Raw genomic sequence first — 25,664 nt, 5'->3', positions numbered from 1 at the left:
GGGATTTTCAGAGGGACACTACAAGCAGACTTCTGTGCAATCTTTAAACCCCTCTCCAGTAACACCACAGCCAGGCAGCCTTATAATAATGTCAGCAATCACAGAAATTAACTTTTTAGGAGAAGGTCTAGATGTCTTCAGGCTCCAGACCAGACTAAACCACTGTTTGGACCATATTCACAATATTTGATGGTCTTTAACAATTAACTGGGTCTGATTCTGCAGTCATTAGAGCTATGTCAAGGTGTTCCCTCTGCACAGCAGATGAACTTTTCCTGCTAAAGAACTGACAAAAAGCAATTAAAGGGCTAAAGATGCTTCACCTATTAAAACACTTAAATATGCTTAAGTATGATTACTTATTAACACAGCTACAGGAGGCAATAAAATAATTAAAAATCAGTAATGAAATGAAAAACAGATTGTTGTTCACAGAGCATGATTGGCAGTGCACTGTGATTATCTTAGTATTAATCAGCCATGTTATTCATTAGAGGAATAAGATGAATACCAGTGACCTGACATTTTCAACCTGGACAACTTTCCTGCCCCAGAGTTTGGAAAGTGGACCCATATGAAAACAGCTGAAATGGAGTAAAGGCAGGTAAATCTGGGTGCTGTGGGTGGTGACAGCGAGCTGCTGCTCCCAACAGTGTGATCCAGAGCCCCCCAGCACTAATTTGGGCCTCCCTGGACCTCAGATCAGGATGTTCAAGCTTGGGAACCTTCATCCAGGGGCTTTTCCCAGCTGTCCATGGAGTCCTCACCCTGCTCAGAGCTGGGGCACCCAGAGCACCCACTCTGCCTACCCCATGCATGTGCTCTCCATGTGTCCTGCCCCTGAGGTGTCAGAGAAATGGTTCAGCCTGGTTGCTGGGCTTTATAAATGAGTTTTCCAGGCAAGGTTTTGACACTCAAACAAAGCAAAATGTGCTTGTTGCTGTTAGCTGCAAAGTAGCTCCCAGCCTTCACCCTGCACCTTCATCTGTGAGCAATTCCACATCCTCCTGGAACAGAAGGAGAGAGTGGATAAACAGGAGGAACCCCCACATTTGCTTTGAAAACTTGTCCTATTTAAAACCTCTATTTTGCAAAGCAATTCCTGCACTTATGGTCCCATTGAGGCCCAGGGAGACTGAATTGCTGCACAAAGATGTCCTTGTGCTGGTCTCCTGAGGGAAAAGCTGTAGAATGTGGTGTAGAGATAAATCTGTTCCCTAGATAGTGCAGCCTGACAAGTTGTTCAACAACACACACACTGGAAAATAATAGTATTTTTGGCTAAATATTCTTGTTTTCGAGCCTCTCTGTGGAAGAACTGACAACAGAACACCTAAATTATGGGAACTACTGCTTCTGTCTATGATTTGCTTGAGATTTAGTTCTCTGTACCTGCTCCTTGGCAGCAGAAAATTCGGACTGGAAGCACCATGACTCTGACAGGCAACTCTGAAAGTCACCAGTATCTGCAGAACTCAGGAAATCCGAGTATTTGCCACTTGTCATTCTAGAGGAAAGTCACATTAATGACCCCAAGCAGCTCCAGTCTCTGGCATACCTGCATCCCAGAACTCAAAGCCCAGCAGCTGCAGTTGCTGTTGCAGCACAGGTATCACTCCTTCCCCACACCAAGCCAAAATTCCTCCTACAGCCTGCCAGAGACTTGGTAATTCAGATTATATGGGACTGGTCCCAGTGATCTTACACTCCCTGGATCAGCAGACAGAGAGGCTGGATGAATTAAATGATCAGCCCAACACACCACACAGTGATGAGAGAAAAGAGGGTGAAATGCTGCTGAAGAATGATTCATGGACTGTGCTGAAGGTGCTGAGGACATAAATCACTGGCAGTGTTATCACAGAATCCATTAGGTTGGAAAAGGCCTCTGGGATCCTCATGGAAATCATGGAGATTGCAAGTGCCAAGAACAAAGGACACATGGGTGGCAGAGCATGACCAGCATGGAAAATCCCAGTAAAAACATTGACCATAGTGAGGCAGACAAAAAGGAGAAGGGTCTGAACCATCCTGAGCCCTGAAGACTTCAACCTGATTGAAAACAGTGGCCTGTCAAGGCTGGTTCTAGTTCTTCTAGGACTGGAACAAAGATGCCACAAATGGAAAGAAACAAAGGAAAAAGAAAAATTATTCCCAAGGGAGCTGGATCAAAGGGCAAAGTGGAGAATTGAGTGGATTGCACAAAAAGCCAGGCTTTGCCCAGGCAGTAGAAAAAGCACCTCATGCATGTTTTTCTTTGTAAAAAGTACATTAAAAGTACATTAAAGGACCTAACCTCACCATGCACTGAAGAGCTATTGTCTTATGACAAAAACAGAGATCCAGGATTATTGCTCTATCCAAAGCACCTTCTGCTTTTCTGTATCTGGCTGCAGATGCTGGTACTGTTTTGTGGCTTCTTGAATTTCAGGGTAATGCCATTCAGGCACAGACACAGAGCTAGATCAGCTTTTATGCACAGACCTGGCATTGCAGGCAGAAGTGGGTTTAATTATCTTCCAAGAATCCAAAGCATCTTCCATCCTGAGAAACAGACAACACTTTTTGTGGTAAACTCACTGGTAAGTGTCATCCTTGCAGTTTCCCAGCAGCAAAGTCACCGTTGCTTGTCCTCTCCTTGGATCCTCACTGTCACAGCCACTCCAGAAATTACCTTGAGGTGGCCATGCTTGTGGCTGGGATGGTGGATGGGTCTCTCTGTCCAGACACCGCCCTTCTGTCCTGAAGTGGATGCTTTTTGCAAGGTATTTTGAGGATGATGGAGGTCGGGAGCTTTGCTGGCTACTGAACCCACTCACCTTTCAATCTCTTTGGCATCTCACACCTCTCTGCCATTTCACACCTTCCTCCTGGTGATATTTTGTTTTTAAAAGTCACCTTTCCTTTCCTAACAAGTTTTCCTCTTTGGACCCAAATACCTCTCTTCAATTTGATCTGCACCTTTAGGCTGGTTGCAGCCACTCTACCATACAAAAAGAAAATAAAATTTTCATCTACAATTAGCAATTACTGATGGCAGGCTGGAAAGGCCTGGAAAAAATCTTTGGGTACAAAAAACATAAGTAAAACATTATCAGAGTGCAGGCTAAAGAAAATTTTTAGTGACATCCATGGTGATATCTACTGCTTTTCATTGGAGAACTGCAGAGAATGTTCAGAGTAGCTCCCAGCTAGAACCAGCTGTGGCTACAGCCAGAACACCATCATGATTTTATGATGCAGAGACCAGCAATTCACCAACATCAGCCCAGCATTTTAGATTCTACCTGAAAAAACCCCAGGTGCTCCCATCTAAACCAATGGTTTGGCTGAGGGGGAGAAATAAAGAATAAACACACTGCCAGCAACCAGCAGCTTTTCCACAGCACTGATTGTGTCCGAGTGGGATGGGAAGCATTGCTGCTGCCTACAGTGATTTTTTTTCATGCTTGCCATCACACCAATAAAGAACATTGCTTTTGGCTGGGGAGAAGGATCTCCAGAGACCAGGGCTCAGCCTGGGCTTCTCACTGGCAGTTTTACCCTTGATACAAACCCTTTAAAATGCCAGTAGTTATTCTTCTGCCTCTTCTTCCTTTTGTGGTTTCCACCACCTGGCTTGTCAATTGTTTCAAGAAGAGCTAATTAAAGGCTGAAACTGAGCCAATGAGGCACCTCCATTGCGTAGCAAATTCCCTGCTTGGAAATACTCATTGGAATAAAGATGAAAAGCAAACATGTTGACACATTGCATTCCTAAGCTCCCTGAAAGCCCATCACTCTTCAGGGAGCTCTCCTGAGCTGCAGAGACTGGGGGTGAGTTTGCTTCTTCAGTAAAGACCAGAGATAGCTTGAAAAAGCATCCTCAGATTTGGAGCCCTTCCTGATCCTCCAGGCTGATACAATTGCAGCAAAGGCACAGAGAGCTCCCCCTCTGAAACATTCCTGGTCCTGCTTTGTTTTCCTGTTTGATCATCATGTGCAGGAACATTCTGCATGCTCTTAGCCTATTGTTTCAGCACTGTTAGTCTTGTGGTGCTGGGTCAGTGAATAAATTGAGGAACACGCTGCTTCTAAGATAAACTGCAGCTTTTGAGCCTTGACTGCTTTTTCCACCCAGTTCACATAATTGCCCAAGGCTGTGTGAATCCTGACTTTGTGCTGATTTGCCCATCCCTGAAAGGGACACCACGGCTTTGAGGACCTGTCCTGACTCTTCACTCATGCCAATCACTCAGGAAAGGCTTCTCTCATCTCTAGAGGTCAGGTTGGCATCATTGCTCATGGTGGAAGTGGAAGGCCATCCCCTGACCCCCTCTGGGCGCTTTCTGCCATGAGTCTGTTGCTCAGACCACAGCTGCAAAAGCAAACAGATAGACAGAGTCCAAGAAAGACAAGAGAGAGGCATCCAACACCCAGTGATGGCTCTGTTCACCTTCTTTGACCTCCACAGCAGAGAGATGACTGGCTGCTGTCTTCCCAAAAGTTGCTGCAGTTCTGTCAGGTGTTTAACATACAGCCCCACAACAATTTCCAACAACACATTAAAATGCAAAGGAGAAAAATATAAAGGCTCCAGAACCAAGAACAAGGACAAAGCTGATTTTCAAATTGATTCAATAAATATAAACAAGGAGCAGCATGCTACAGTAAGCGATTTCTCTGCACAGCCAAGATTAAATCAGTTCAGAGGGAGGGGGGCACGAGCAGGGGCAGCAGAGCCTGTCAGGATGAAGCTGCCAGAGAGGCTGATCCCCAGTGAGGGGGGGGGGGGGAAATGTGGGTGATGCCAGGCATTAATCTGCTGCCAGTTGGCATTTGGGATTGCTGGCTTCCCACCCACCCTCTGTGCCCAGCTCACAGAGCAGCAGCTGCTGGCAGCTGTGGGCAATGGCACCAGTGTCAGAGCTGGCCAGGGGACAGGGCTCAGGGGGTGTCCTGCAGCATGTTTGGGGTTTTTTTGGCATGCTAGCAACAAGGAATGGGGTTGGAGGGCTGGGTTGGGTTGGTTCATTGGTTTGGGAGGGTTGGGTTTGGGTTGGAAAGAAAAGGAAGGAGACACAAAACCACCAGCGGAGCAAACCCAAAGCACAGATGTTCCCCTGGCAAACAGCCATCCAGAGGACAGAGGGAAGAGCCAGCAGCCATGCCTGGGTGTTCCCCTCCAGCTCAGCACCCTGACCAGCCCCAGGCCATTCCTCCCAGCCCTCAAGAAGCGCTGCAGTCAGGAGCTGGGCTGGGCAGGCAGTGAGTACCATCCAGCCCCCGAGTGCTGCGGGGCTGCACGTTACCCACTGCTGTGCTGGCACAGCTCCCTCGGGCAGCGCTTCTTCCCCCCGCCTCCCCCAGCCCTGGCTGACCTTCATCTCCTGGGCCTCCAGCACCTTCTTGCCATCCCAGGCCCAGCTGCGCTTGGTGAAGTAGTTGACGGTGGCGAACTCGATCAGCGCAGAAAACACGAAGGCGTAACAGACGGCTATGAACCAGTCCATGGCCGTCGCGTACGCCACCTTGGGCAAGGAGTTTCTGGCGCTGATGCTTAGTGTGGTCATGGTGAGCACCGTGGTGACACCTGGGGGGGACAGGGATGAGATCACAGGGGTGAGATGGTGCTCTTGCACCTGCTCCTCTCAAAACTGCTGCCGCTCCCTCTGTGGGAAAGGAGGAGCCACCTCCTCCCTCCCGCTGTAGGTAGGGGAGGATTATCCAGAACGAGCCCTTAGTGCAACTCAGAGAATAACTGAACTCAGGTTCACAGAGCCTAAAAATCACAGGATGGCCTGGTGTGGGATTCACATGCCCTCTGAACAGAGAGAAGCAAAGAAAAAGGAAAACACAATTCTTATCTGGCTTGCTGTGCCTGTGTTGTGCTAAGGTAGAATGCAATATGGAGATTGTTTATCCAAAGTGAGGATGTTTTGTTCCCTTGGCCTATCAGGGCCAGGTGTGTGTGTGTGTGTGTTGGACTGTCACAGGACAGTCATGAGACAATCAGAGATGAGTGCAGTTCTGTGCAGTTGTGAGCAAGAGTGAGTGCATGGCAGATTCAGTTTAGATACAATGCACACAGTATAGGATAATAAAGTAATTAATTAGCCTTCTGATGATGGAGTCAGATGCATAATTCTCTCTCCCTTTCGTCGGAGTCACCTTTGATTTACAATAGCCTGGGCTGGAAGGGACCTTAGAGAGCACCTGGTTCCACCCCTGCCACAAGCAGGGACACTTTTCACTATCCCTGATTGCTCAAAGTCCCCTCCAGCCTGGCCCTGAGCACTTCCAGGGATGGGGCAGCCACAGCTGCTCTGGCAACAGTTTGTCCAACCCCTGCTCAAATTTCAGGTGGCTCAAATTTCAGGGCCAGTTTCAGGTGGCTCAAATTTCAGGTGGCTCAGGAATTATTCTGGTTCAGTTTTGAGTACAATCAATGGCAAACATCTTCATTAGGATGAAGATGACCTTCATAACCTTCCCCAAACTGCAGTGATTAGACCTCTGCTCTCCATAAGAGCCCTGGCTCACAGGGAGGCTCCTGCACTGCATTCCTCACCTGCTGGCAGGGTGAGGAGCAGGATGCTACACCCAGCTCATGTAGAATATGTCATGGAGAAGCCTCTAGTTGCTTTTGCAACAGAATGAAAATAATAAAATGACAGTGAAAAGAACAGCTGGATGGTCGTGAACCTCAGGGAGGATCAGAAACTGGTCACTCATCCAACACAGCTCTCAGGGTTTTAGAAATACTGTCTTGTGACCTGCATGGATGGACACCTGGGATCCTGGGTCCTGCTGTCAGCGGCCCAAGCTGCCAGAATAAATGTCACAATGATTTATCTTAAACAAATGATCTGTTGCAAAGTGTCTTTTAAAGCTTTTTTCATTAAAGCAAGCAACCATTACCATCCATTTTCCCCAATAATGTGCTTTTCAATTAAAAATGCATTAAAAACATTATAAAAATATTGACTAATTTTCAGTTCCCTTAAGCCATACTCCTGGTAATTTAAGAGTTTCAATTCAATATTGTTGACAATACTTTCTGAGGGGCAGGGGGAAAAAAAGGAATAAACAATTTGAGTTCTCATTATTTTCTTAATAGGAAAGCAAGGCAATTTGGGAGCAAAGACATTTGTCACACAGGTAGGTTTTAATTTTTCAGTCAGCTCTTGCCTGCTCTATCTGAGCTGCTGCTTGAGGAAACTTATTTCACTGCAATTCTCAGGGTAACACAGGAGGGAATCACATATGATACCACATATCCCCTCTCTGCTTGGGGACCTTTGTCCAATATCCTCTCTGTTAAATGGAATCTGCAGGGCAGTGTTACATCCAGGATATACAATCCTGCAGCATCACACCTGCTCTGGGAGCGTGCCTGTGTAGATCCTGAACTAAAGGTCTTGACAGGAAATCACAAAGCAATTCTGTTATTAAATGCTTGTAAAAGCTATTAATATAGGTGCAGTGCCAGCCTGGCACTTTGCTTGGGTGAGAGGATCTGAAAGCAGCTGAAGGAAATAATAACACTATATTCACCATGCAGTTATGCTGCCTCAGCCCAGGAACTTGTTATGTGGAGCTGTGACCAGGGGCACATTAGCAATTTCAAAGGTAGGGCTTTAAATGCCTCCCCGTGTCCCCATCCTCTGCTCTGCTCCAGAGCCAACACAGATAAGCAGACACAGCCAAATGCATATAATTAGATGATCAATACCTTGATTACTGTTAATATTTATGGCTGGGCTTGTAGCAGAGCCATGGCCAGGAGTATTTTTGCAGTGATTTGGGGGGGAAACAGGCTCACTGGGAGGACACTGAAAGCTATCCTGGGGCATGGCCAGCAGCTTAGAAATGCTGCTCAGGGCCTGGCACAGAGCAGCCCTGATGCTCAATGTGTTTCCCTTCCTATTTCCCTTTGTCCCCATTGTAGGAGTGGCAGGGCTAGGACAGTCAGGATGGACAGAGACAGAGATCTCTGAAGCCAGGTCATGGAACTTGTGGGTTATTGCATTTATTGCAAAGGGCCTGGGTGCAGGGCCCTGCTGGGAGCTCCAGCTACAGCTCAGAGCAGGCCCCAGAGAGGGAGAGAGAGGGAAAGAGAGAGGTAAAGAGAAAGAAGGCAGGAGCGTGGTAAAGAGGGTGAGAGAGAGTAAAAGAGAGAGAAGTTCCCATTCCAAAACCATAAATCTTCTTCTGTGCTGAATATTCTGATTCTCACTAACCAATCTAATACAAGATACAAATCCTACAGCATTTACATACAGCCTATAAGAATCATTACATTACCATCCTGTGTTACATTTTAAACCCTACAAACTCCTCTTTGGGCCCCTTCTGCCAAGCTAGCAGGGTCTGCTCTGCCCCTTGGGCCTGTCTGCAAGCAGAGGGTGTTGTTCCATCAAAAGGGGATCACCTTCAGCTGGCCATGCCATTGTTTTCCAGTTGTTCAGTAACTGAGGTATCTCAGAGCTTGCTTTCATTTCAATCTCACTTATAGTTTCCATATTCTCAAAATCTTTTGCCAGGCAATCACATTTATAAGGCTTTCCTGTTTCATCTTCCCCAGCACCCCATGCTGAGGGGAAGCCCTGTGCTCCAGACTCACCAAAAACCGTGCGGGCAGGGACGGACTCCCTGTTGAGCCAGAAGGAAACCTGGGACAGGATGACAGTCATGATGCAGGGCAGGTAGGTCTGGATGACAAAGTACCCAATCTTCCTCTTGAGGTGGAAGTGCGTGGTCATGACGACGTATTCCCCTGCAGAGACAGCCAGGGAGCGATGCTGAGCCAGCCCAGGGCCAGCTGGTCACTCCAGAGATCCACCCTGGACAAACTCCCAGTTTTTGAGTGGGATTTTGGTGGGAAGGAGGGGTGCAGAGTCACAGAATAATGAGGTTGGAAGAGACCTCTAAGATCATCAAGCCCAGCCTATGCCCTCACACCTCAACCAGACCATAGCACCCAGTGCCATGTCCAGTCTTTTTAAACACATCCAGAGATGGTGATTCTACCACCTCCCTGGGAAGAGCATTCCAGTACTTTATTATTCTTTTGGTGAAAAATTTCTTCAAGATATCCAGCCTATCCCTTCCTGAGGTAGTTGAGACCAGACCTCTGGTTCTGTCAGTGCTGCCTGGTGGAAGAGACCAACCCCACCTGTCTGCAACCTCCCTTCAGGAAAGTGTAGAGAGCAATAAGGTCACCTTTAAAGTCACCTCCTCTTCTCCAGGCTAAACAACCCCAGCTCCTTCAAACATTCCTCACAAGGTTTGTGTTCCCAGCCCCTCACCAGCCTTGTTGCCCCCTCTGGACGTGCTCAAGCACCTCAACATCCTTCCCAAACTGAGGGGCCAGAGCTGCACACAGCACTCAAGATGGGGTCTCACCAGGTGCAGGGGTGCAGCAGGCACACAGGTGCCAGGTGTGTGCCCCAGCACAGCCCAGGGGGCTCTCACATCACATCTGTCCTTTCAAAACACTTCTCTGAGTCTTCTTTTAATTAGCTACAAAATAGGTGTGCGACAAAGGTGAGCCGGTGTCAGCAAGTGGACAATAAAGTCTTTCACTGCTTTGCCCCAGGCACAAGGGGCCCCTGGGGTCTCTCCTGACCCTGCTCCCATCCCAGGGAGCCACACTGTGGGTAAGATCCCTTAAGCCTGGAGACACCCTAACAGTGCTTTAATAGGATTGCAGGACACAGGATTTTATTTTCTCTGACAATCCTGAAAATATCCCACCTTCCCTCACTGTAACCATCTCAGAAATCCAGGCAAGTTCTGTTGTTAAAGGTCCCACCTGTGAACTGAAAGGAAGCTGTCCCTATTTTCTCTCAACGTCCCATTCCTCCCCTTTGGGTATTTTCTTGGATTACTATGCCTTTACTTTGTGAGCGTGGCTCTGCTAAATCATTACACACAGGAGCCTTTAGCAGCTTTCTCACCACTCCAGGTTATTCATCTGTACATTTTACTACAACTTAAGTAGAGAGATGGGCCAGATATTATGACATTTAGTTCCCTGGGCTCCCCACATTTCCCCAAGGGAGGTGAAATGAGTTGTTACAGACAGACACTATTAAAATCAAGTGCACCAGAGAGGAAATATCCTCAAATGAGAGAACTACTGGTGCATACAGAGGGAAAAAATAAAAGGGAAAAAAGAAGGATTATGAGAGACACACATGAGGTAACAGAAGCTATCAGTACCTGGATTCAGAGGGGCAGGGAGGAGCAGCAGATGGGAGAGAAAGATGATTAATATTGGTCATTAATCAGAGGAAACATTTGTTTGGGATAATCTTCTATTAGTTGTGATAATATTTGTGCAAGCAGATGCAGTGAAAAGCACACTGAACATTATGTTGCCTTCGCCTCCCCTGCCTGCAGTGCTTTCCTGAGGGGCTGGAAAGGAATCCAAGACAAATGAACCCTCAGCAGCACAAACCAGCTGGACAAGGTGGGGCAAATTTTCCACACAGCAGATCATTTTTAGATGCTTGAGATCCATTCTCCTAAGGACTGTGGGCAACAGGACACTTTCAGTGGAAACCACTGAAACAACAACCTCTTCATGCCTCTTGGTGACTGCTGAAGATGTCACCACCTGTATCCTCCAGCCTTAGGAAGTGCTGTGCTCCTGGACTGCCTCTATAATGATCCCAAATCGTGGATTCCAAGCCCATCTCATGCAGCAGGAGCTGAGCCCAAGGTGGTCCCACAAATACCTGTGCTGGATCGAACCATCTCCGTGCCAACCACGTGGCCCAGCAGGTCATACTGGTTCAGGCGAGATCCACCCTTGGCTACTTCCACAGATTTATCCTTCCCCAGGGTCCAGGTGTAGATCACCTCTGTCTTTGTGTAGGCATCTGCAGAGGAGGGAGAAGAAGGAGCTCTGTGCTTCTGCCTGACCTCAAATATACCAAAATTAGCCCGTAGCCAAATGAATCTTTGCTGTGCATCTCTCAGAGCCACATGGCTGAGCACAGCCAAGCATGGCCAGAGACCAAGGCAGATCAACAACTGTTAAATCAAAGGAGCAGGAGGGAGCTGGGCTTTTTGGAAGGGAGCTGCAGAGGGGCAGAGCTCTGTCACTGACAGACAGGCTGTCCCTGTGACGTGCTGACTCTGCAAGGGCTGCCTCCAGCAGGGACAGCATCCAGGCCAGCAGCACAGCACAGCCCTGCCATGCCAGGGACAGGGAAAGTCCTGCTGGCAGCAAAGGCTGAATGCAAATGGGGCTAAATTTTAGGTTAAAAAGTTCAAAGTTTTTACCCTCACTCAAAGGCAACCCTCTCCAAGGCTCTGAGATTTGGAGGTGGTGTTCTCTCACACCTAAAGGCTTTTACCTATTGCATTAATAGGCAGCCAGGACTCAGTTTCTTCATGCAGGAAAAGCCCCTTCTTTATTCACGTAACTCATTTTTATATAGTCTTTACAGACCTTGTATTCAACTCTAATTGACTTGTAGTTTTCTTGGCACCCAATTCATTGGTTAATAACTGGCATTTTACCTTTCCATCAAATCTCTGTATTCTGGGATTGTTTACATATTTTCTTCACTGACTCTCATGGGACAGATTTACTGGTTATGCAGGTGCAAACTTATTTTTCTACTAGAACAGGCTGTTGGGTTTACTGCCTTTATTCTGATTATTTTTCCTTATGGGGACTTACAATCTACTGCTAGCTTAGCTAGAGTAGCAGGGCCTAAACCATACTTTATAAGGCCCTTCTTTTATATTATCTCTACCTGTCTGCAGCATTTTCCCTGTGTTTGCAACCAAGCCCCCCTCTCAAGAGTGCTCTTGGCTTTTTCAGTCCTATGGTTATCCAAAAATTGAGTCTCTCCAGACTGCTGGGAGCTATTTCTCCCCATAATGCCCAAAATTCCTGTCCATACCAAGTTTGCACCAGCTTTTTAAGCAAGAACAAAGTCCACTAAACCAAGCCTTCGGTTCATTTTTTCCCACCACCTTCTCCTGGTGAAGACCTGAAGGAATTCTTTGGCTGTGGTCAGGTCAAGCAATGTGTCAGATCTACTGGAGAAACATCTCAGCTGCTGCTCTGTGGAACATTGTGTCCTGAGAAAAACCACATTTCTGTGATCTTTCCAAAACAACCACAGTTATTGCTGCACTCTGGGCTTTGGCAAACCTGCTCCACATTAAGCAGGGCTGTGCAAAGCCTTGGAGAGGTTTTGGTGATCAGCCAAGGTTTCTCAGCAGGCCAGAGTGCTGCCTAAGCTCTTGTGGTGCAGGTGGGCACCTCTCACTCTGCTTTTCCAACCCTTCTTCCAGCCCTCCATGTGCTTCTGGAGCTCTCCATCCTCCTTCAGAGCTTTGTGCAGCTCTGCCACTGCTCTTCCACCTGAAGGGCAACACCCAGCCTAGAAAAGGAACTTCCCCACAGTTTCAGTGCCATCATTCCTGATAATTCAGTTGTCTGTACATTACATACATACATACATACATATATATATATATATATACACATATGTACATATATATGTATACACACAATTCCTGTCCATATCAAGTCTGAGTATGTATATAGAGTTGGTATGAACAGGAATTTTGGGCATTATGGGGAAAAATAGCTCCTAGCAGTGTGGTTGTCTGGGACAGAAGGGTATCTGATGTCACACAGGCATGGCAGGGGTGTTTGGAACAAGTTTAATGCCAGGCAGCTGCTTTGGTTCAGCTCAATGCCTCGTTTGCAATGCAAAATCCAATCCAAACAGGGACAGCTCCTGGACATTTAGGGGAGCTGGTAAATTCAGCAGCATCTCCTGCTCCTCTAGTCTCAGATAGCTGCTGGACAAGTGTCCTGTGATGGCTTAGGAACAGCTCTCTGCAGTGCACATTCATCTTCAGGGAGCAGGGGATGGGCAGAGCCATCCCTTCACTGCACCTGGCCCATGGGACGCTGCAGGTGGGCAGCTGAAGCTCTCTGGAGTGCCTGATGCCCTTGATTCCCCTGCAAATTCCCTGCTTGCCCCCTCAGGGGACTGCCCTGGTGGCCCAGGGACAGAAGGGCTCTGCTGATCATTTGAGGGGATCAGCAGAAAATGGTCTGTGAGGCAAACAGAGATTCCTTTGGGCAGCGTGGGTCTGGCACTGGCTTTGTCCTTCTAATTGCAAACCTGACCCACTTCAGGCTTCTTGAAAATGAGCAGCTTCCAGCTGTCAATGGCTTTTTAGTGAAATCACTGGTTTAATCCCACTCCAGCACAGGAGAGGTGAGCTCTGATGCTCTGTGAGTGCTTTAGAAAAAGTCACATTAATGTTAACCAGGGGCAGCTTTCTGAGCTCCTTGTCTCAAAACTCTCATCATTCAGAGGTCAAATCAGTAAAAAAATAAGCCCAAAGGGTGTTCCAGCAGAAACACACACATTAATCTCTTTTCCTCACCAAGAAACATTATGAGCAATTAGATGTGCAGTAATCTGCCTTCCTGCAAGTCTTGTAATAATCCCAGAGTTTAGGCCTGAGGTATGAGATTTGATATCCCTCCTCACAAGGTCAATTAACATTAATAATTCATCCTTCTCTAAGGCCTTAGTGATGTCTTGTGGCAATGAGTTCTACATTTAATTAGGTGCTGCCTAAGAAATAGCTTTATTTCAGTAGTTCTGAATAATCCACTTTCATGGCTACAGTTTGTCATGAGGCAGAAGAGCAGATGCACATGATAAATATGATTTCCTCTCCTGCCAATCAAACTTTTCAACTTTGTCCTCAGTTAGCTCCCAAATGGCTACAGGAAGAAAGTGTCACTTTGGGAAGGTTGGGGGTCACTGGTGTGGGCTCATTCTTTAGCTGGAGGTGGGAAACTCCCTCATCTAACACAAATACAGACTAAAAGTGGTGCTCAGTCCATTGGACATGGGAAAGAGCCCAGGCAGGGCCAGACTAGGATGTTTATTTTCACATCATGGTGAGCCAGGGTCCTGGGGTTTGGCTCCCACTCACTTTAGGAACAGAACCAAATTAAATTTAACTTGCATATGGGAGAGATAAGGGAATTCTATGGGGAGCCCAAGCAGCTGAGCAGCTGCAAGTCTGGGAGTAGCTTTCAACTCACCAGCAGCCTGAAAGCCTTCCCTAAACCAGGATCTTTTGCTGCTGGGGCAGAGATTCCCAGAGCTTCCAAGCCTTTCACCTGAGAGCAGCCTGCCTGGCAGACTGAAGAGGAGCAGGGGCTTGGTGAGCTCCACTGGGGCATGGGGCCAGAGGCACCAGGTGCTCAGGCTGGCAGGATGGGACAGCCAGCAGCAGCCAGCACTGCTGTCCCAAATCTTCCAGCATCCCAGCATCCCCTTGTGATGAAGGAAAAGCACAACTCAGATTTGTAATCATAGAATCATTAATGGTAGAAAAGACCTCTCAGATTATCGAGTCCAACCATTAACCCAGCACTGCCAAGCCCATGTCCCCAAGTGCCCAAAATACACATTTTTGAGTACTTTGAGGGATGGTGACCCCACCACCTCCCTGAGCTGCTGTTCCAATGCTTGACCAGCCTTACAGTGAAGAAGTTTTTCCTAATATCCAATCTAAATGTCTCTTGGCACAAGTTGAGGTAATTTCCTCTCATCCTGTCACTTGTTACCTGGTAGAAGAGTCTGATTCCCACCTGGCTACTTTCTAAATAAATTTACAGCAAAACCATGGGTGTCTAACCCATGTTTTTAAGCTGAATTGAGCACAGACTCGCTCAGTGATGAATTGCATGTATGAGACACCAGAAAACAATTTGGTCACATTACCATCAGCAAAAATGAATATTATCATTACTAAAACTCTGTGTGACACCAGCCACACCAAGGACTGCTCTCCAGCCCTGTAGCCCCTCCTTGCAGAGGTGCTGGGGGTACTTACAGCTCCCAAATTTCAGGGGGCAGGCGTGCACGTCCATGGGGAAGTCCTCCAGGTGCATGGGGCACTCGGCGTGGATGGTCAGCCTGCAGGACAAAGCACAGGGGCTGCTCAGGACAGGCTGGCCCTTCTGCCACAGCCTCCTGCAGCCAGCAGCGCTGCCAAAGGCTCCAGCTGCTCACCAGCCTCGGGGTAGGAGGCCCCCAGCTGTGCAGAGGACAGACGGACGCACATCTGGCAGCTTTTCCATGCTGTGAGCTCAACCCTATTGAGCAAGTTCATCTTCAGCCACTGAGTGCAATGGGGAAATGTGCCAGAGCCCAGGAATCCTGGGTGCTCATGGGCTGTGAGCAGAGCTCCTGTGTCACCATCATGTTCTCTGAAAAATCTCCTTGCCCAGGATTCTTCACCTGGGAAGCTTCTCAGAGAAAAAGGAAAACAATATTATCTCATTTGCTTCTCCTGTGTTTTGCTGCTTTGGAATGTGTATTGAGATTGTTTACCAACAGGTGAATTGTTTCATTGGTTTCATGTGAATTGTTTTAACTTAATGACCAGTTCCAATTGTTTTAACTTAATGACCATCAGCTGTGTCAGACTCTGATGAGACAGTCATGAGTTTTTTATTAGTATCTTGTTAAACCTTCTGTCTGTATCCTTTCTCTATTCTTTAGTATAGTTTTAGTAATATAATATAATACAATATAATATAATATAACATAACATAACATAACATAATATAATATAATATAATATAATATAATATAATATAATATAATATAATATAATATAATATAATATAATATAAATTAGCCTTCTAAGAACATGGAGTCAGATTCATCTTTCCTCCCCACGATGAGGGACCCCACAAATCCCACCCTTCTGGGGCCAGGGGACACCTCATGGACCACATTGGGGGGCAGAGGGGAAGGGCTCCAGGAGCCCCCAGGGAACAGGCCTGCTGCTCTGGAAGGAGCTGAGGGCTGGCAGATGGTTTAAAGTCCAGATCCATGAACCACCAGGGCACCATGAACACCCCATCCCACCTCCCCTGGCTCCTCCTTCCACTGTGGAGGATGCTGCAGGCAGGTGAGGAACTGGAACATCCTGGGGGTGTGCAGGACAACCTGTGCTTTCCAAATCCCCCAAATCTCCATAGGATACATGGGGGTGTGCAGGACAACCTGTGCTTTCCAAATCCCTGTAGGATACATGGGGACATGCAGGGCAACCTGTGCTTTCCAAATCCCCCAAATCCCAATAGGATACCTGGGGGTGTGCAGGACAACCTGTGCTTTCCAAATCCCTGTAGGATACATGGGGACATGCAGGACAACTTGTGCTTTCCAAATCCCCCAAATCCCAGTAGGATACCTCATCAGGAAGCAGCTTTGTGATGGAGACACAGCCATAAAAAGCATTAAAAGCTGCAGAATATGGGGCCAGGCATAAAAGGATCCATGATAAAGGACTCTAAAAAAGGGAGCTGGTGTTCCTTCCTGGAGTACTGCAAAGAGTGCAGCCAGGGAGAGGGAGCCAGGAGAGACAGCTTCCCAGGAGATGTCTAAAACAATCTCTTCTGAAGGAAGTATTTGTAAGGAAAAAAAAAATAGACTGACTTCTGATGGCTCAGCAAAACAGCAAACAAACCATGGCAGGAGCAACATGTGGATGGAAAGGGCAACTGCACAGACTGAAGGTGGCTTGTGCAAAACTCAGGTTGAGAAGCTTCTATTGAGATATTTTCCTTTGGCTAGAAAAATGTTCAGCTAAGTTATTCTTCAAAGAAAATACTGAGGCTTAGTCAAATGCAAAATAAACCCTGAAAAAATAAAGGCTTTGGGTTTTGTTTGCTAAAAGCAAAGAATAATTTTTTTTAAAAAAGGAAAGAAAATAAAAATAAAGGTTATTTCTTTTAGGCAAACAAACTTTAAATGCTTCTATTAAAAAAAAAGAAAGAGGACTTTCTTTTAAAATTTGATATAATAAAAATCAGTGGACAAAACCAAACCCTTCACAAATTGCTGTAAAAACCCCTGTGGAGGAAACAAAGCAGAGTGGCTGTGAGGTGGCAGAGGTGGCACAGCTGCAGGGACAGTGGCTGCATGTGGCAGCTGCTGCTGTGAGAGGGGGCAGCCACACACAGGGACAAGGCAGCAAACCCTGGCCAGCTGCTGCTCTGGAACCTCCCCAGTATTGTATTTGCAGGGTGCCCTGATGAAGGAGGAATGATGCATCTGACTCCATGTTCTCAGAAGGCTAATTTATTACTTTATTGTGCTATATTGTATTAAAGAATACTATACTATACTAAAGAATACAGAAAGGATACTTACAGAATGCTAAAAAGATAATAATGAAAACTCGTGGCTCTCTCCAGAGTCCTGACACAGCTTGGCCCTGATTGGCCAAAGAGTGAAAACAACTCCCAGCAGAATGCAATGGAACAATCACCTGTGGGTAAACAATCTCCAAACACATTCCACATGAGAACAACACAGGAGAAGCAAATGAGATCAGAATTGTTTTCCTTTTCTCTGAGGCCCCTCAGCTTCCCAGGAGAAAAACCCTGGGTGAAGGGGTTTTTTCAGAGAATGTGAATGCCACACCCCATCACCTGTGAGTTCTGCTCTGCCAGGTGAGGGAAGGAGCCCTGGGATTTCAGAGCCACCTCCAGCCTCACCTGCAGCTCCCAGGGGGTTCAGGAACGCTGGCAACCCCGCGAGAGAGAGCAGAGGAGTTAAATCAAGAAGCAGAGCAGGAGAGTTGCCATAACTTTGGTGGGGCAGAGCTGGGTGGCCCAAACTCCCTGGAGGCCCTGCAGCACTCAGGGCAGGGCATTAACCCCCAGTTCCACCAGTGTTTGGGAACATCTGACAATTCAGTGCCCCAGGGCCCAGCCTGCAGTGGGTGTGCCAGCCCTGTCTGAACCCCTGCCCATGGAAACCCCCTGTCCTGTGAGAACCTGACCAGGAGGGCATGCTGCCTGTCCTGCTTGCTTCACAGCTGCCTCCAGCCTGGCTTTCTCAGCTGAGCCAAGAACCACTGTGTGCCCAAAGCAACTTCTGCAGACAAATCACTCTGTCTGACTTGGTGATCTCTCCTTCACACTGCACTGAATGCACCTGTTTTACATGAAAGAGAAGAAGACCTGACCTTTAGACTTCAGTCAAGGCTCACTAAAGATTGACAGGGATTTTCACAAGCCTACAAGCACAGAGTTGTAATTATTTTCTCCTGGACACTCAAAGGCCACCATGAACAAAATGCTCATTTGCTCTGATGCCTCTCTTTTCCAATATGGATTTCAAGAAGCACAGGTATAAAAACCTGGCAGCTTGGTGTGGACTAGACTACCTTGCTCTTCCTGTTCTGTTTCTTTTGTGATGTTCTCTTCAGCCAGCTCAAAATCCACTTGGGGAGCTCTTGGGTGGCAAGCTTGTCAAGCATATTCTCACAGATCTTAGTCTTCCATTCTTTCTGTGTCTTTTCCCACTGCAATGGACTTTTTGCTTCTCATTTTGTCACTGTCATTCATCTCAGGGAAATGTTGAGACATTTCCCCAGTCTCCCTCAGCAGCCCACACCAGAATTTTCCTTTTTACCTCCCTGGTTTTTCATCTGCGTCACTCATTGCTTTATTATTTCAAAAGGCTCTTAGCTGGGAGTTCCCAAAGTTGGCTTTTCCAAAGGACCCCCCCTCTGACCAGTGCCCTCCTTCTGATGCATCCTGAACCCACCCAAAAAAACCCAGGGAAGTCTTTTCCTTCCACTGTCCTGTCTGCAAGTGCTGGCTGTGATCATCAGCCACTCTGAATAAGGCTGAATGACCCCAAGGACTGCAGATGGTGGATCTGGTGGGTTTGTGCCATTCAGAGCAGCCTGAAAGAGCCTCACAAGGGACAAGGACAGCAACAGAGACTGGTCTTGACCAAATCCTGCCCTCTCCAGGCCATGGCCAACAAGAGCAAGTGCTGCCAAGGGAAGGAGAAAATTTTATATGGATGCTGCATGACTCCCTCAACGTGTGGGAATGCAGCAGTTGCATTTTAAATCTAAAGCCTGTTTTATTAGCTGAGCCAGCAAGCAATAAAACAAGAAATCCATCAACAAATCACTGGAAAAGCAACCTCATCTGCCACTTCTCCACCTACAACTGAAGGAGTTTTTAAGTCTCCTGGAATGAAAGAAAAAAAGGAAAAGTTGCATCATTCCAGCGAGATGAGTCTGGTTCAGCAGCTTCAGCCAGCTACAGGTCAGCAGGTTCACAGGTAACACATGAAATGTCAAACCACAAGGAATGTCTCTCCCTTCCCAGACAATTACCACAGCCTCTGCAGCATTTGGATCCAAGGGTTTATTGCAGAAATCCTCATCTCTGCCCCTTATCCTGTGCAAGGCAGCTGATGGCCAGAGAGCCACTGTGTTTTGCTTCATTGCTCTGATGGGCTATTCACACCCAGCAGCCCTGGCAAGTCCTTAGAAAGCCTAAAGAGCACCTAAAAATTAGCCAAGCTGCCAGAAATCATCAGCCAGCAGTCACAGCCTTTGGCTCATCAGTCCCAGGCACCTGCAGCAACTTATGCAGAACTGTCTTGAAGCCAAACTCCTCGTGTTTTCTTCTTGGGACTTATGCTGCTCATAGTGACCCCAAGATGTGTCAGAGAGTCTCTTTTCCCAGCCTGGCACTTGAAGAGGGAGTCAGAACTCTTCCATTCTTGTTCTCAAGGTTGTTTATTGTTTCTTATCTATAAAATTCTTTCTCTGGCCTGCCAAGGTCTGTTCAGCAGACAGAGGCACTCTGCCTGCCTTGGGTTGGTGTTATCTTCTTATACTAAAAACTCTGTGTACATTATTTACCATAACTTCCCAATCCCTATCACCTATATCAGACAGTGAGCTTCTACTCTAAACCAATCCAAAAGTGCCACCATCACAGCAGAAGATGGAGGCCAAGAAGAAGAAGGAGAAAGGCTGGACATGCCCAGATTCCTCCATCTTGCCCCCTGAACCCCCATTCTAAAAACCCCAAAAATCTATTTTTCACCCTGTGACAAACTAACTATTATTCTACTTAAACTTTCTTGACTTGTAATTCTTCATATAAAGGTTGGTAATTGTTTTTTCCATGGGTCAAGATCAAAGTCACAGGGGTCTTGGGCTCTGTGCCAGGGTCTCTGAGCCCCTTGGCAGGTCTCAAGTCCTCCAGGACAGCCAGAGGAATTTCGTGGTTTCCAACATTTTCTCTTCACTTTGCTGGCACAATGGCACTGAAAGTGGAACATCCAGGACAGAACCTGTGTTTTTTTCCTCTTTTAAAGTCACGGGAAGTGCTTTGAACTGCACCAACACAATGGCAAGAAGCGTGAATCAGGCTAAACATCCCTCTGCTAGGGCTGAGGGGATAACAAACCTCTTCAGCTGCGTTCTCATGGTTACCAGGAGCTTAGCAAAGCCTTTGATGTGTCATTAGAGCCCCTGTCGTTACCTGCGTGCAGCTGCTGCATGAGCCAGGATCTCAGCCCAATTTCTGGGACGCAAATGTAATAATCCCTCGGTGTGTGAGTGCTACAAAAACATGACAGCACCCTGCATGGCAGGGCTGGCTTTGTTTATGCCAGGGATACTGCTGGAGTTTTGTCCTGATTTCTTCTCCAGGAGGTTCATTAATAACCACAGTCAGGCCGTGCAGTGTTTATGGTTTAGGCTGTGGGAGAATCTAGGTTAGGTTTAATTGAGGGGTTTGAGCTTGAAAGCCAAATTGTTCCTAGGATCCTTGTGCTGGATCTGGAAGCACTGATTTCACTTTCCATCCTCCCCCAGCCCCTGGAGATTTCAGCCCATGATGGCAGAAATGCAGTGAGATAAGGTGTTCTCTGAAGATTTCTCCCTCCTGGGACAGTTTCCTTAAAAAAAGCCTGTCTGCACAAAGCCAAGCCTGGAAAACAGATCATTTTTGTCTTTGGATCTGCTCTGGCAGGGAAAAGTTGGAACAAATCTCATCTTGTTGCCTGCTTGTGTTTTTATCAGCCAGCCAAGCTCTGCTCTGCTTGGATCTGTCGGTGATGTTTTCTGGGATCAGCCCTGGTGTGGGAACAGACAAACAGCAGGGAACAGACAAACAGGAGAGCTGGGGCTGGGCTGTCCCAGCCTGTGAGGGACAGACAAACAGCTGCCAGCCCTCAGAGCCCAGGAGAGCTGGGGCTGGGCTGTCCCAGCCTGTGAGGGACAGACAAACAGCTGCCAGCCCCAGAGCCCAGGAGAGCTGGGGCTGGGCTGTCCCAGCTGCTGCTCCTGCAGAGAGGCTGCATCTCCATCGTGGGGAGGGTGCAGCAAAGCCTGGAGCCATCACAACCTGTCTTGGGGTTAAGAAAACCCCAGCCAGTAAATTCACACCCCAAAAAGCCTGTGCTGAGGGAGAGACACTGCAAAGCTCTGTGATTTCAAAAGGCAGCCTGGGAAGCCCAAAGCCCTGAGTGTGGCACACCAGGTAGAGAAGCTGCTCTGAGATTCCACGGCCCCTGTAGGTCTGCACGTGTCATGGGCTCAGCTTTCCCTCCTGCTCTGCCTCACCTGAGGGATCACAGAGCCTCCTTCCAAGGACTGCACGTTGTCTTCAGCAGCACAGGCTCTTGAGGCAGAGCCTTTGGGCATGCAGGGAATGTGTCAGCCTGACAGGTAAAGAAAACATCCTCCAAGTGCATATAACTTGAGCACATATTGTCTGGGAACCACTCTGACAATAACCACAAAGCCTCAACACACCATTCTGACAGGCCCTGTTAAGAGCAGAAGAGCTCTTTAAAGCCTTGATTCACAAAGCTGAATCCCATCAGCACTGCATTAAACTTTCACTAGCTTTCTGTGCTTCAAGGCTGGGGAGAACCAGAGCGTTATCTGTGTGCCCCACACAATCTGAGCCAGAGAGTACACCCAGAGGTGGCTGTTTTGGCTGCTTTTTGCCTCTTCCTTGCATAAATCCATGCACAATTCCCAGGTTGTTGTGCTCAGGTCTGACGCCAGAGTTTAGAGACCATAGCTGTGCTTTTGTGAACTATTTGGACCATGCAGGAGCTCTGCAAGAAGAGACTGCAGAGGCAGGGCTACATAATAAAACTGCACTCCCTGTGCTCTCTGAGGCAGCCAGAGGAGCAGGGAGGATGCAGAAGGATCAGTAATGAGAAATGCAGCTCAGTGCAGGGGTCACAAAGGCTGTTTTGTGGCCCAGGTGCCAAGGCCTGTCAGAGGTCAGGGCTGTGCACTGTGACACTGCACTGATCCATGAGGAGAAGGTGCCACGACTGAAGGAAATCTCTGGATGCTTGGCTACAGCTGCTGTGCAGCTCCTGGGAGCTCTGGTCAGTGATAAAGAGGCTCTCTCCAGGAGCTATAAATATTGTCACACAGGTGTAATTTTGCTGGATGCATGTGTCAGGCTTGCTGTTCCACCAGAGCAAGTTCATCTATAACTGTAAGCCTTGACTAAGAGGAGTTGGCTCTCCCAGCAGGATAAATAGCAGGAGATGTGCCTCTAATTGCACATCAGCAGAGCTGATCCCTCAAGGATATTGCTTGGTACAAGGGAAAGGAGCAGGACATTCTCAGGAGTCAAACTGCATGGCCAGGTTGATCCATGCAAGGGATCACCTGGGCAGTGCTGCCAGGCACTGGAAATCAGGTGGAAGCTCAAATTCTCTCCCCAGTGAGCAGGGCACCCCTTTGGAATTTGCATTTTGCTGGATGCCAGCTGTGTGAGTTTGGTTTCAAGTTCCCGCTCCTTCCTTTAAGGACACACATGCACGTCCCTGGCCGTGGGGGAGGACAGCAAAGGCATCACCTGGACAGAAAACAAGAAAATCACCTGGACAGAAACCTTCCCTGGGAGAGGTTTCAAAGCAGTTAACAAGGGAGGGTGATACCACCATCATTGCTTGACAGGGAAATTGAGGTGGGAGTGCCTTGGAGTGGCAAAGCCAGACAGATTTTGGTGGCTGAGCCTGAGGCTTGGTCCTGGCCCTGCAGTCTGTGCCCTTGCATCTTCCTTCCTGACACCCCACTCAAAAGAGGCCCTGGTGCTCCTGAGCAGCACCAAGAGGAAGAAAGGGGATCCTCAGATGCTCCAGGACAGACATCCCATCCTGGATGTGTTTAACTGCAATCCCAGAGCAGTCCTGCATGCTGTGGTCATCTGGGCAGCTCTAACCACAGAGCCTCCCCTGGGCTTCACCCACTGGGGAAAGAAAAGATCTCTGTGCACAGGAGCTCCTGGCTCTGTGCAATAAAAAACATGACAAAAGGTCTCATATCCAGCCCTCAGCTCTGAGGGGGCTCCTCACCTCTGACAAAGCCTTAGGGAGGTATTTAAGGGGGACAGGAGCACCTGTAAGAGGAGGTCCTTCATTCCCCAATTCTTCAGCAGACAGCTAAACTGAAGGATGGTTTGAGTTAATTTTTAAAAATCCCAAGGCTCTCTTTTCTTCCAGAAGCTCATTCCCAAGAGTCTCATGATGCTGCTGCCATCCTGGCACCTGCCCAGCCCTGAATGGAAGAATAAATCCAATACTTTTTTAGTCACTCAAAACTTGCTGAAGCTAATGGCTGTTTGCTGAATAAAGAAGTAGTGAAATGATTCAAAAGCTCTGAAATTGAGTCTTTTTTTTTTTTTTGGCTGTCTTATGCCAGCAGCTCCTGTAATACTTTACAGTCAGACAATGATCCAAAGTGTGGGGAGTGTGAGTTGTCTACTTGCAGGTCAGAGAGCTGGGAGCAGAACAGAGCCCTTAAGTCAAGCTGGGCTTTTCCCTTCATTTACCCCATCTGCCTTAATGTGAGATCAGTGATGTGTGGAGACCTAAACCCCCAGGGCACTGGCAGGATTAGCTCGTATTTGAGAACTGCTGCACAAAAGCAAGGCATTGTTTATCAATGTGGGCTGTAAAACTTGCTGACACCGTGTAGATTCGCAGCCAGTTTCACTATGAAGAGATGAAATTCTGCCTGGTCCTCATAAACAGAGGTGAAAGTGCAGCATCTCAGCACACAGAATCCACAATGAAGCCTGTTATTAGTTAGGATTGGCTTGGAGATGGAGACAGAGAAAATAATTTTTTAAAACAAAGATTTACACCTTGCCAAAACCAACTCAATACCTTTCTTGTGCATTTATCAGCAGCTTGTTGTTTCATTTACAACCTATGACTCCTGCAACCCTGGCTTCTCCAAATCACAGTTTTTAATTAGCTGTTTGTTGGGTTTTTTCCCTAATGATGTGCATCGATCACATAGATTTGGATTTTTTTAATTCCACAAAGTGGGAAAAAACAACCCCATTGTTGTCACAAGCAAGCTTGGTCTCATTAGATGTGTGAAATGGTTCTGCTCTAACATGCTGAACAAATTTAGATCTCTTAAGCTGCTGGAGAATAGCAAATTCTCTCAGCCTAATGTTCCCATACCAACATTGGCTACCTGATTCATATCCCATCACAGGTCAGGAAGAAAATTAAACCAGGTTGCACCTCACAAACTATAGATCACATCTACCTCAGCACATAAAAGCAAAAAAAAATCAATGTGAATGATGAGGGAAAATCTACCTGTAAAAATGTACCAAGCTGAGGATCAGTGATGGTCCATAGGTAGGAAACAAGGAGAGCATGGAAAGCAGCAGGGTAGGTGTGGAAACCCAGGGTACTGGGAATATTTCTGTGTCTGCTCTGGGGTGCCCTGACCCCCAGGGCAGCACTGACTTTGGCCCTCACTCATGGAGAAAGTTTCCCAGACTTCAAGATAGACTGGAATCCACAAAAGTGTGAAATAGATTATAGAGAGTAGTGCAGGTGTGTCACTTGGTGAGAAATTGAGGTTTTGGGATTTTTAGTGTGTTGTGGATGGAAGCAAGATGGAGGGCACAGGGTGCTGTCCTCGGTTTCTTCCTTATGCTTCTTCTTCCTTCTTCTTCTTGGTTTTGGGTGGCATTTTTTAATTGGGCAGAAAAGTGCCCATTGTGGGCTCTTTGGGATCAGTTATTGAGTTAAAAGGGAAAATAATCCAGGTGTCAGTTCTTAATTGGAGAGTTTAGTCTTAAAAGACCTTGTAACAAGAGATTGTTGGCCATTTTGTGCCTTGCTGCTGAACTCACAGTAGTGAGACTGCTTTACTGATAAGAAACAATAAACACCTGAGTCCCAACATGAACTACTGTCTCCAGTGCCTTCAATCCAGACTCAGAGAAACCCACAACTGTACCCCCACAGGCAGGACTCAAATCTACTAACAAGAGTTAGTGCAAGCCAGCATAAACCCTGCTGTGAGGCCCCCTGAGGTCCCTGCATGTGCAGAAGGACCTGGATTCCCTGGCAGCAGAGCCAGACTCACCTCATGGTGTACAGGAGGTGCCATTGTCCAGGTGAGCCAGACTCACCTCATGGTGTACAGGAGGGTAGCATTGTCCATGCAGGGCCAGACTCACCTCATGGTGTACAGGAGGGTAGCATTGTCCAGGTGAGCCAGACTCACCTCATGGTGTACAGGAGGGTAGCATTGTCCAGGTGAGCCAGACTCACCTCATGGTGTACAGGAGGTGCCACTGTCCAGGTGAGCCAGACTCACCTCATGGTGTACAGGAGGGTAGCATTGTCCAGGTGAGCCAGACTCACCTCATGGTGTACAGGAGGTGCCATTGTCCATGAAGAGCCAGACTCACCTCATGGTGTACAGGAGGGTAGCATTGTCCATGAAGAGCCAGACTCACCTCATGGTGTACAGGAGGTGCCACTGTCCAT

The 25,664-nt window shown here is 47.5% G+C and overlaps 1 protein-coding gene across 5 annotated transcripts in view; it reads right to left on the bottom strand.

Moving 5' to 3' along the window:
- GABRA3 (gamma-aminobutyric acid type A receptor subunit alpha3) overlaps positions 1–25,664 on the bottom strand; it is a 120,459-nt gene that overhangs the window by 4,108 nt on the left and 90,687 nt on the right. For all 5 annotated transcript variants that reach the window (XM_077186227.1, XM_077186229.1, XM_054641630.2 and 2 more), the window contains exons 6-9: positions 14,884–14,966; positions 10,725–10,868; positions 8,606–8,758; positions 5,361–5,572 (exon numbers count right to left, since the gene is read on the bottom strand). In XM_077186227.1, coding sequence (XP_077042342.1) covers positions 5,361–5,572; positions 8,606–8,758; positions 10,725–10,868; positions 14,884–14,966 — 592 coding nt within the window. The remainder of the gene's footprint in view (positions 1–5,360; positions 5,573–8,605; positions 8,759–10,724; positions 10,869–14,883; positions 14,967–25,664) is intronic.

This window comes from Agelaius phoeniceus, chromosome 14 (genome assembly GCF_051311805.1).
Source record: "Agelaius phoeniceus isolate bAgePho1 chromosome 14, bAgePho1.hap1, whole genome shotgun sequence".
NCBI lineage: Eukaryota > Metazoa > Chordata > Aves > Passeriformes > Icteridae > Agelaius > Agelaius phoeniceus.
The sequence above is the reverse complement of the archived record's forward strand: the minus strand, read 5'-3'. Positions and strand labels throughout refer to the sequence as shown.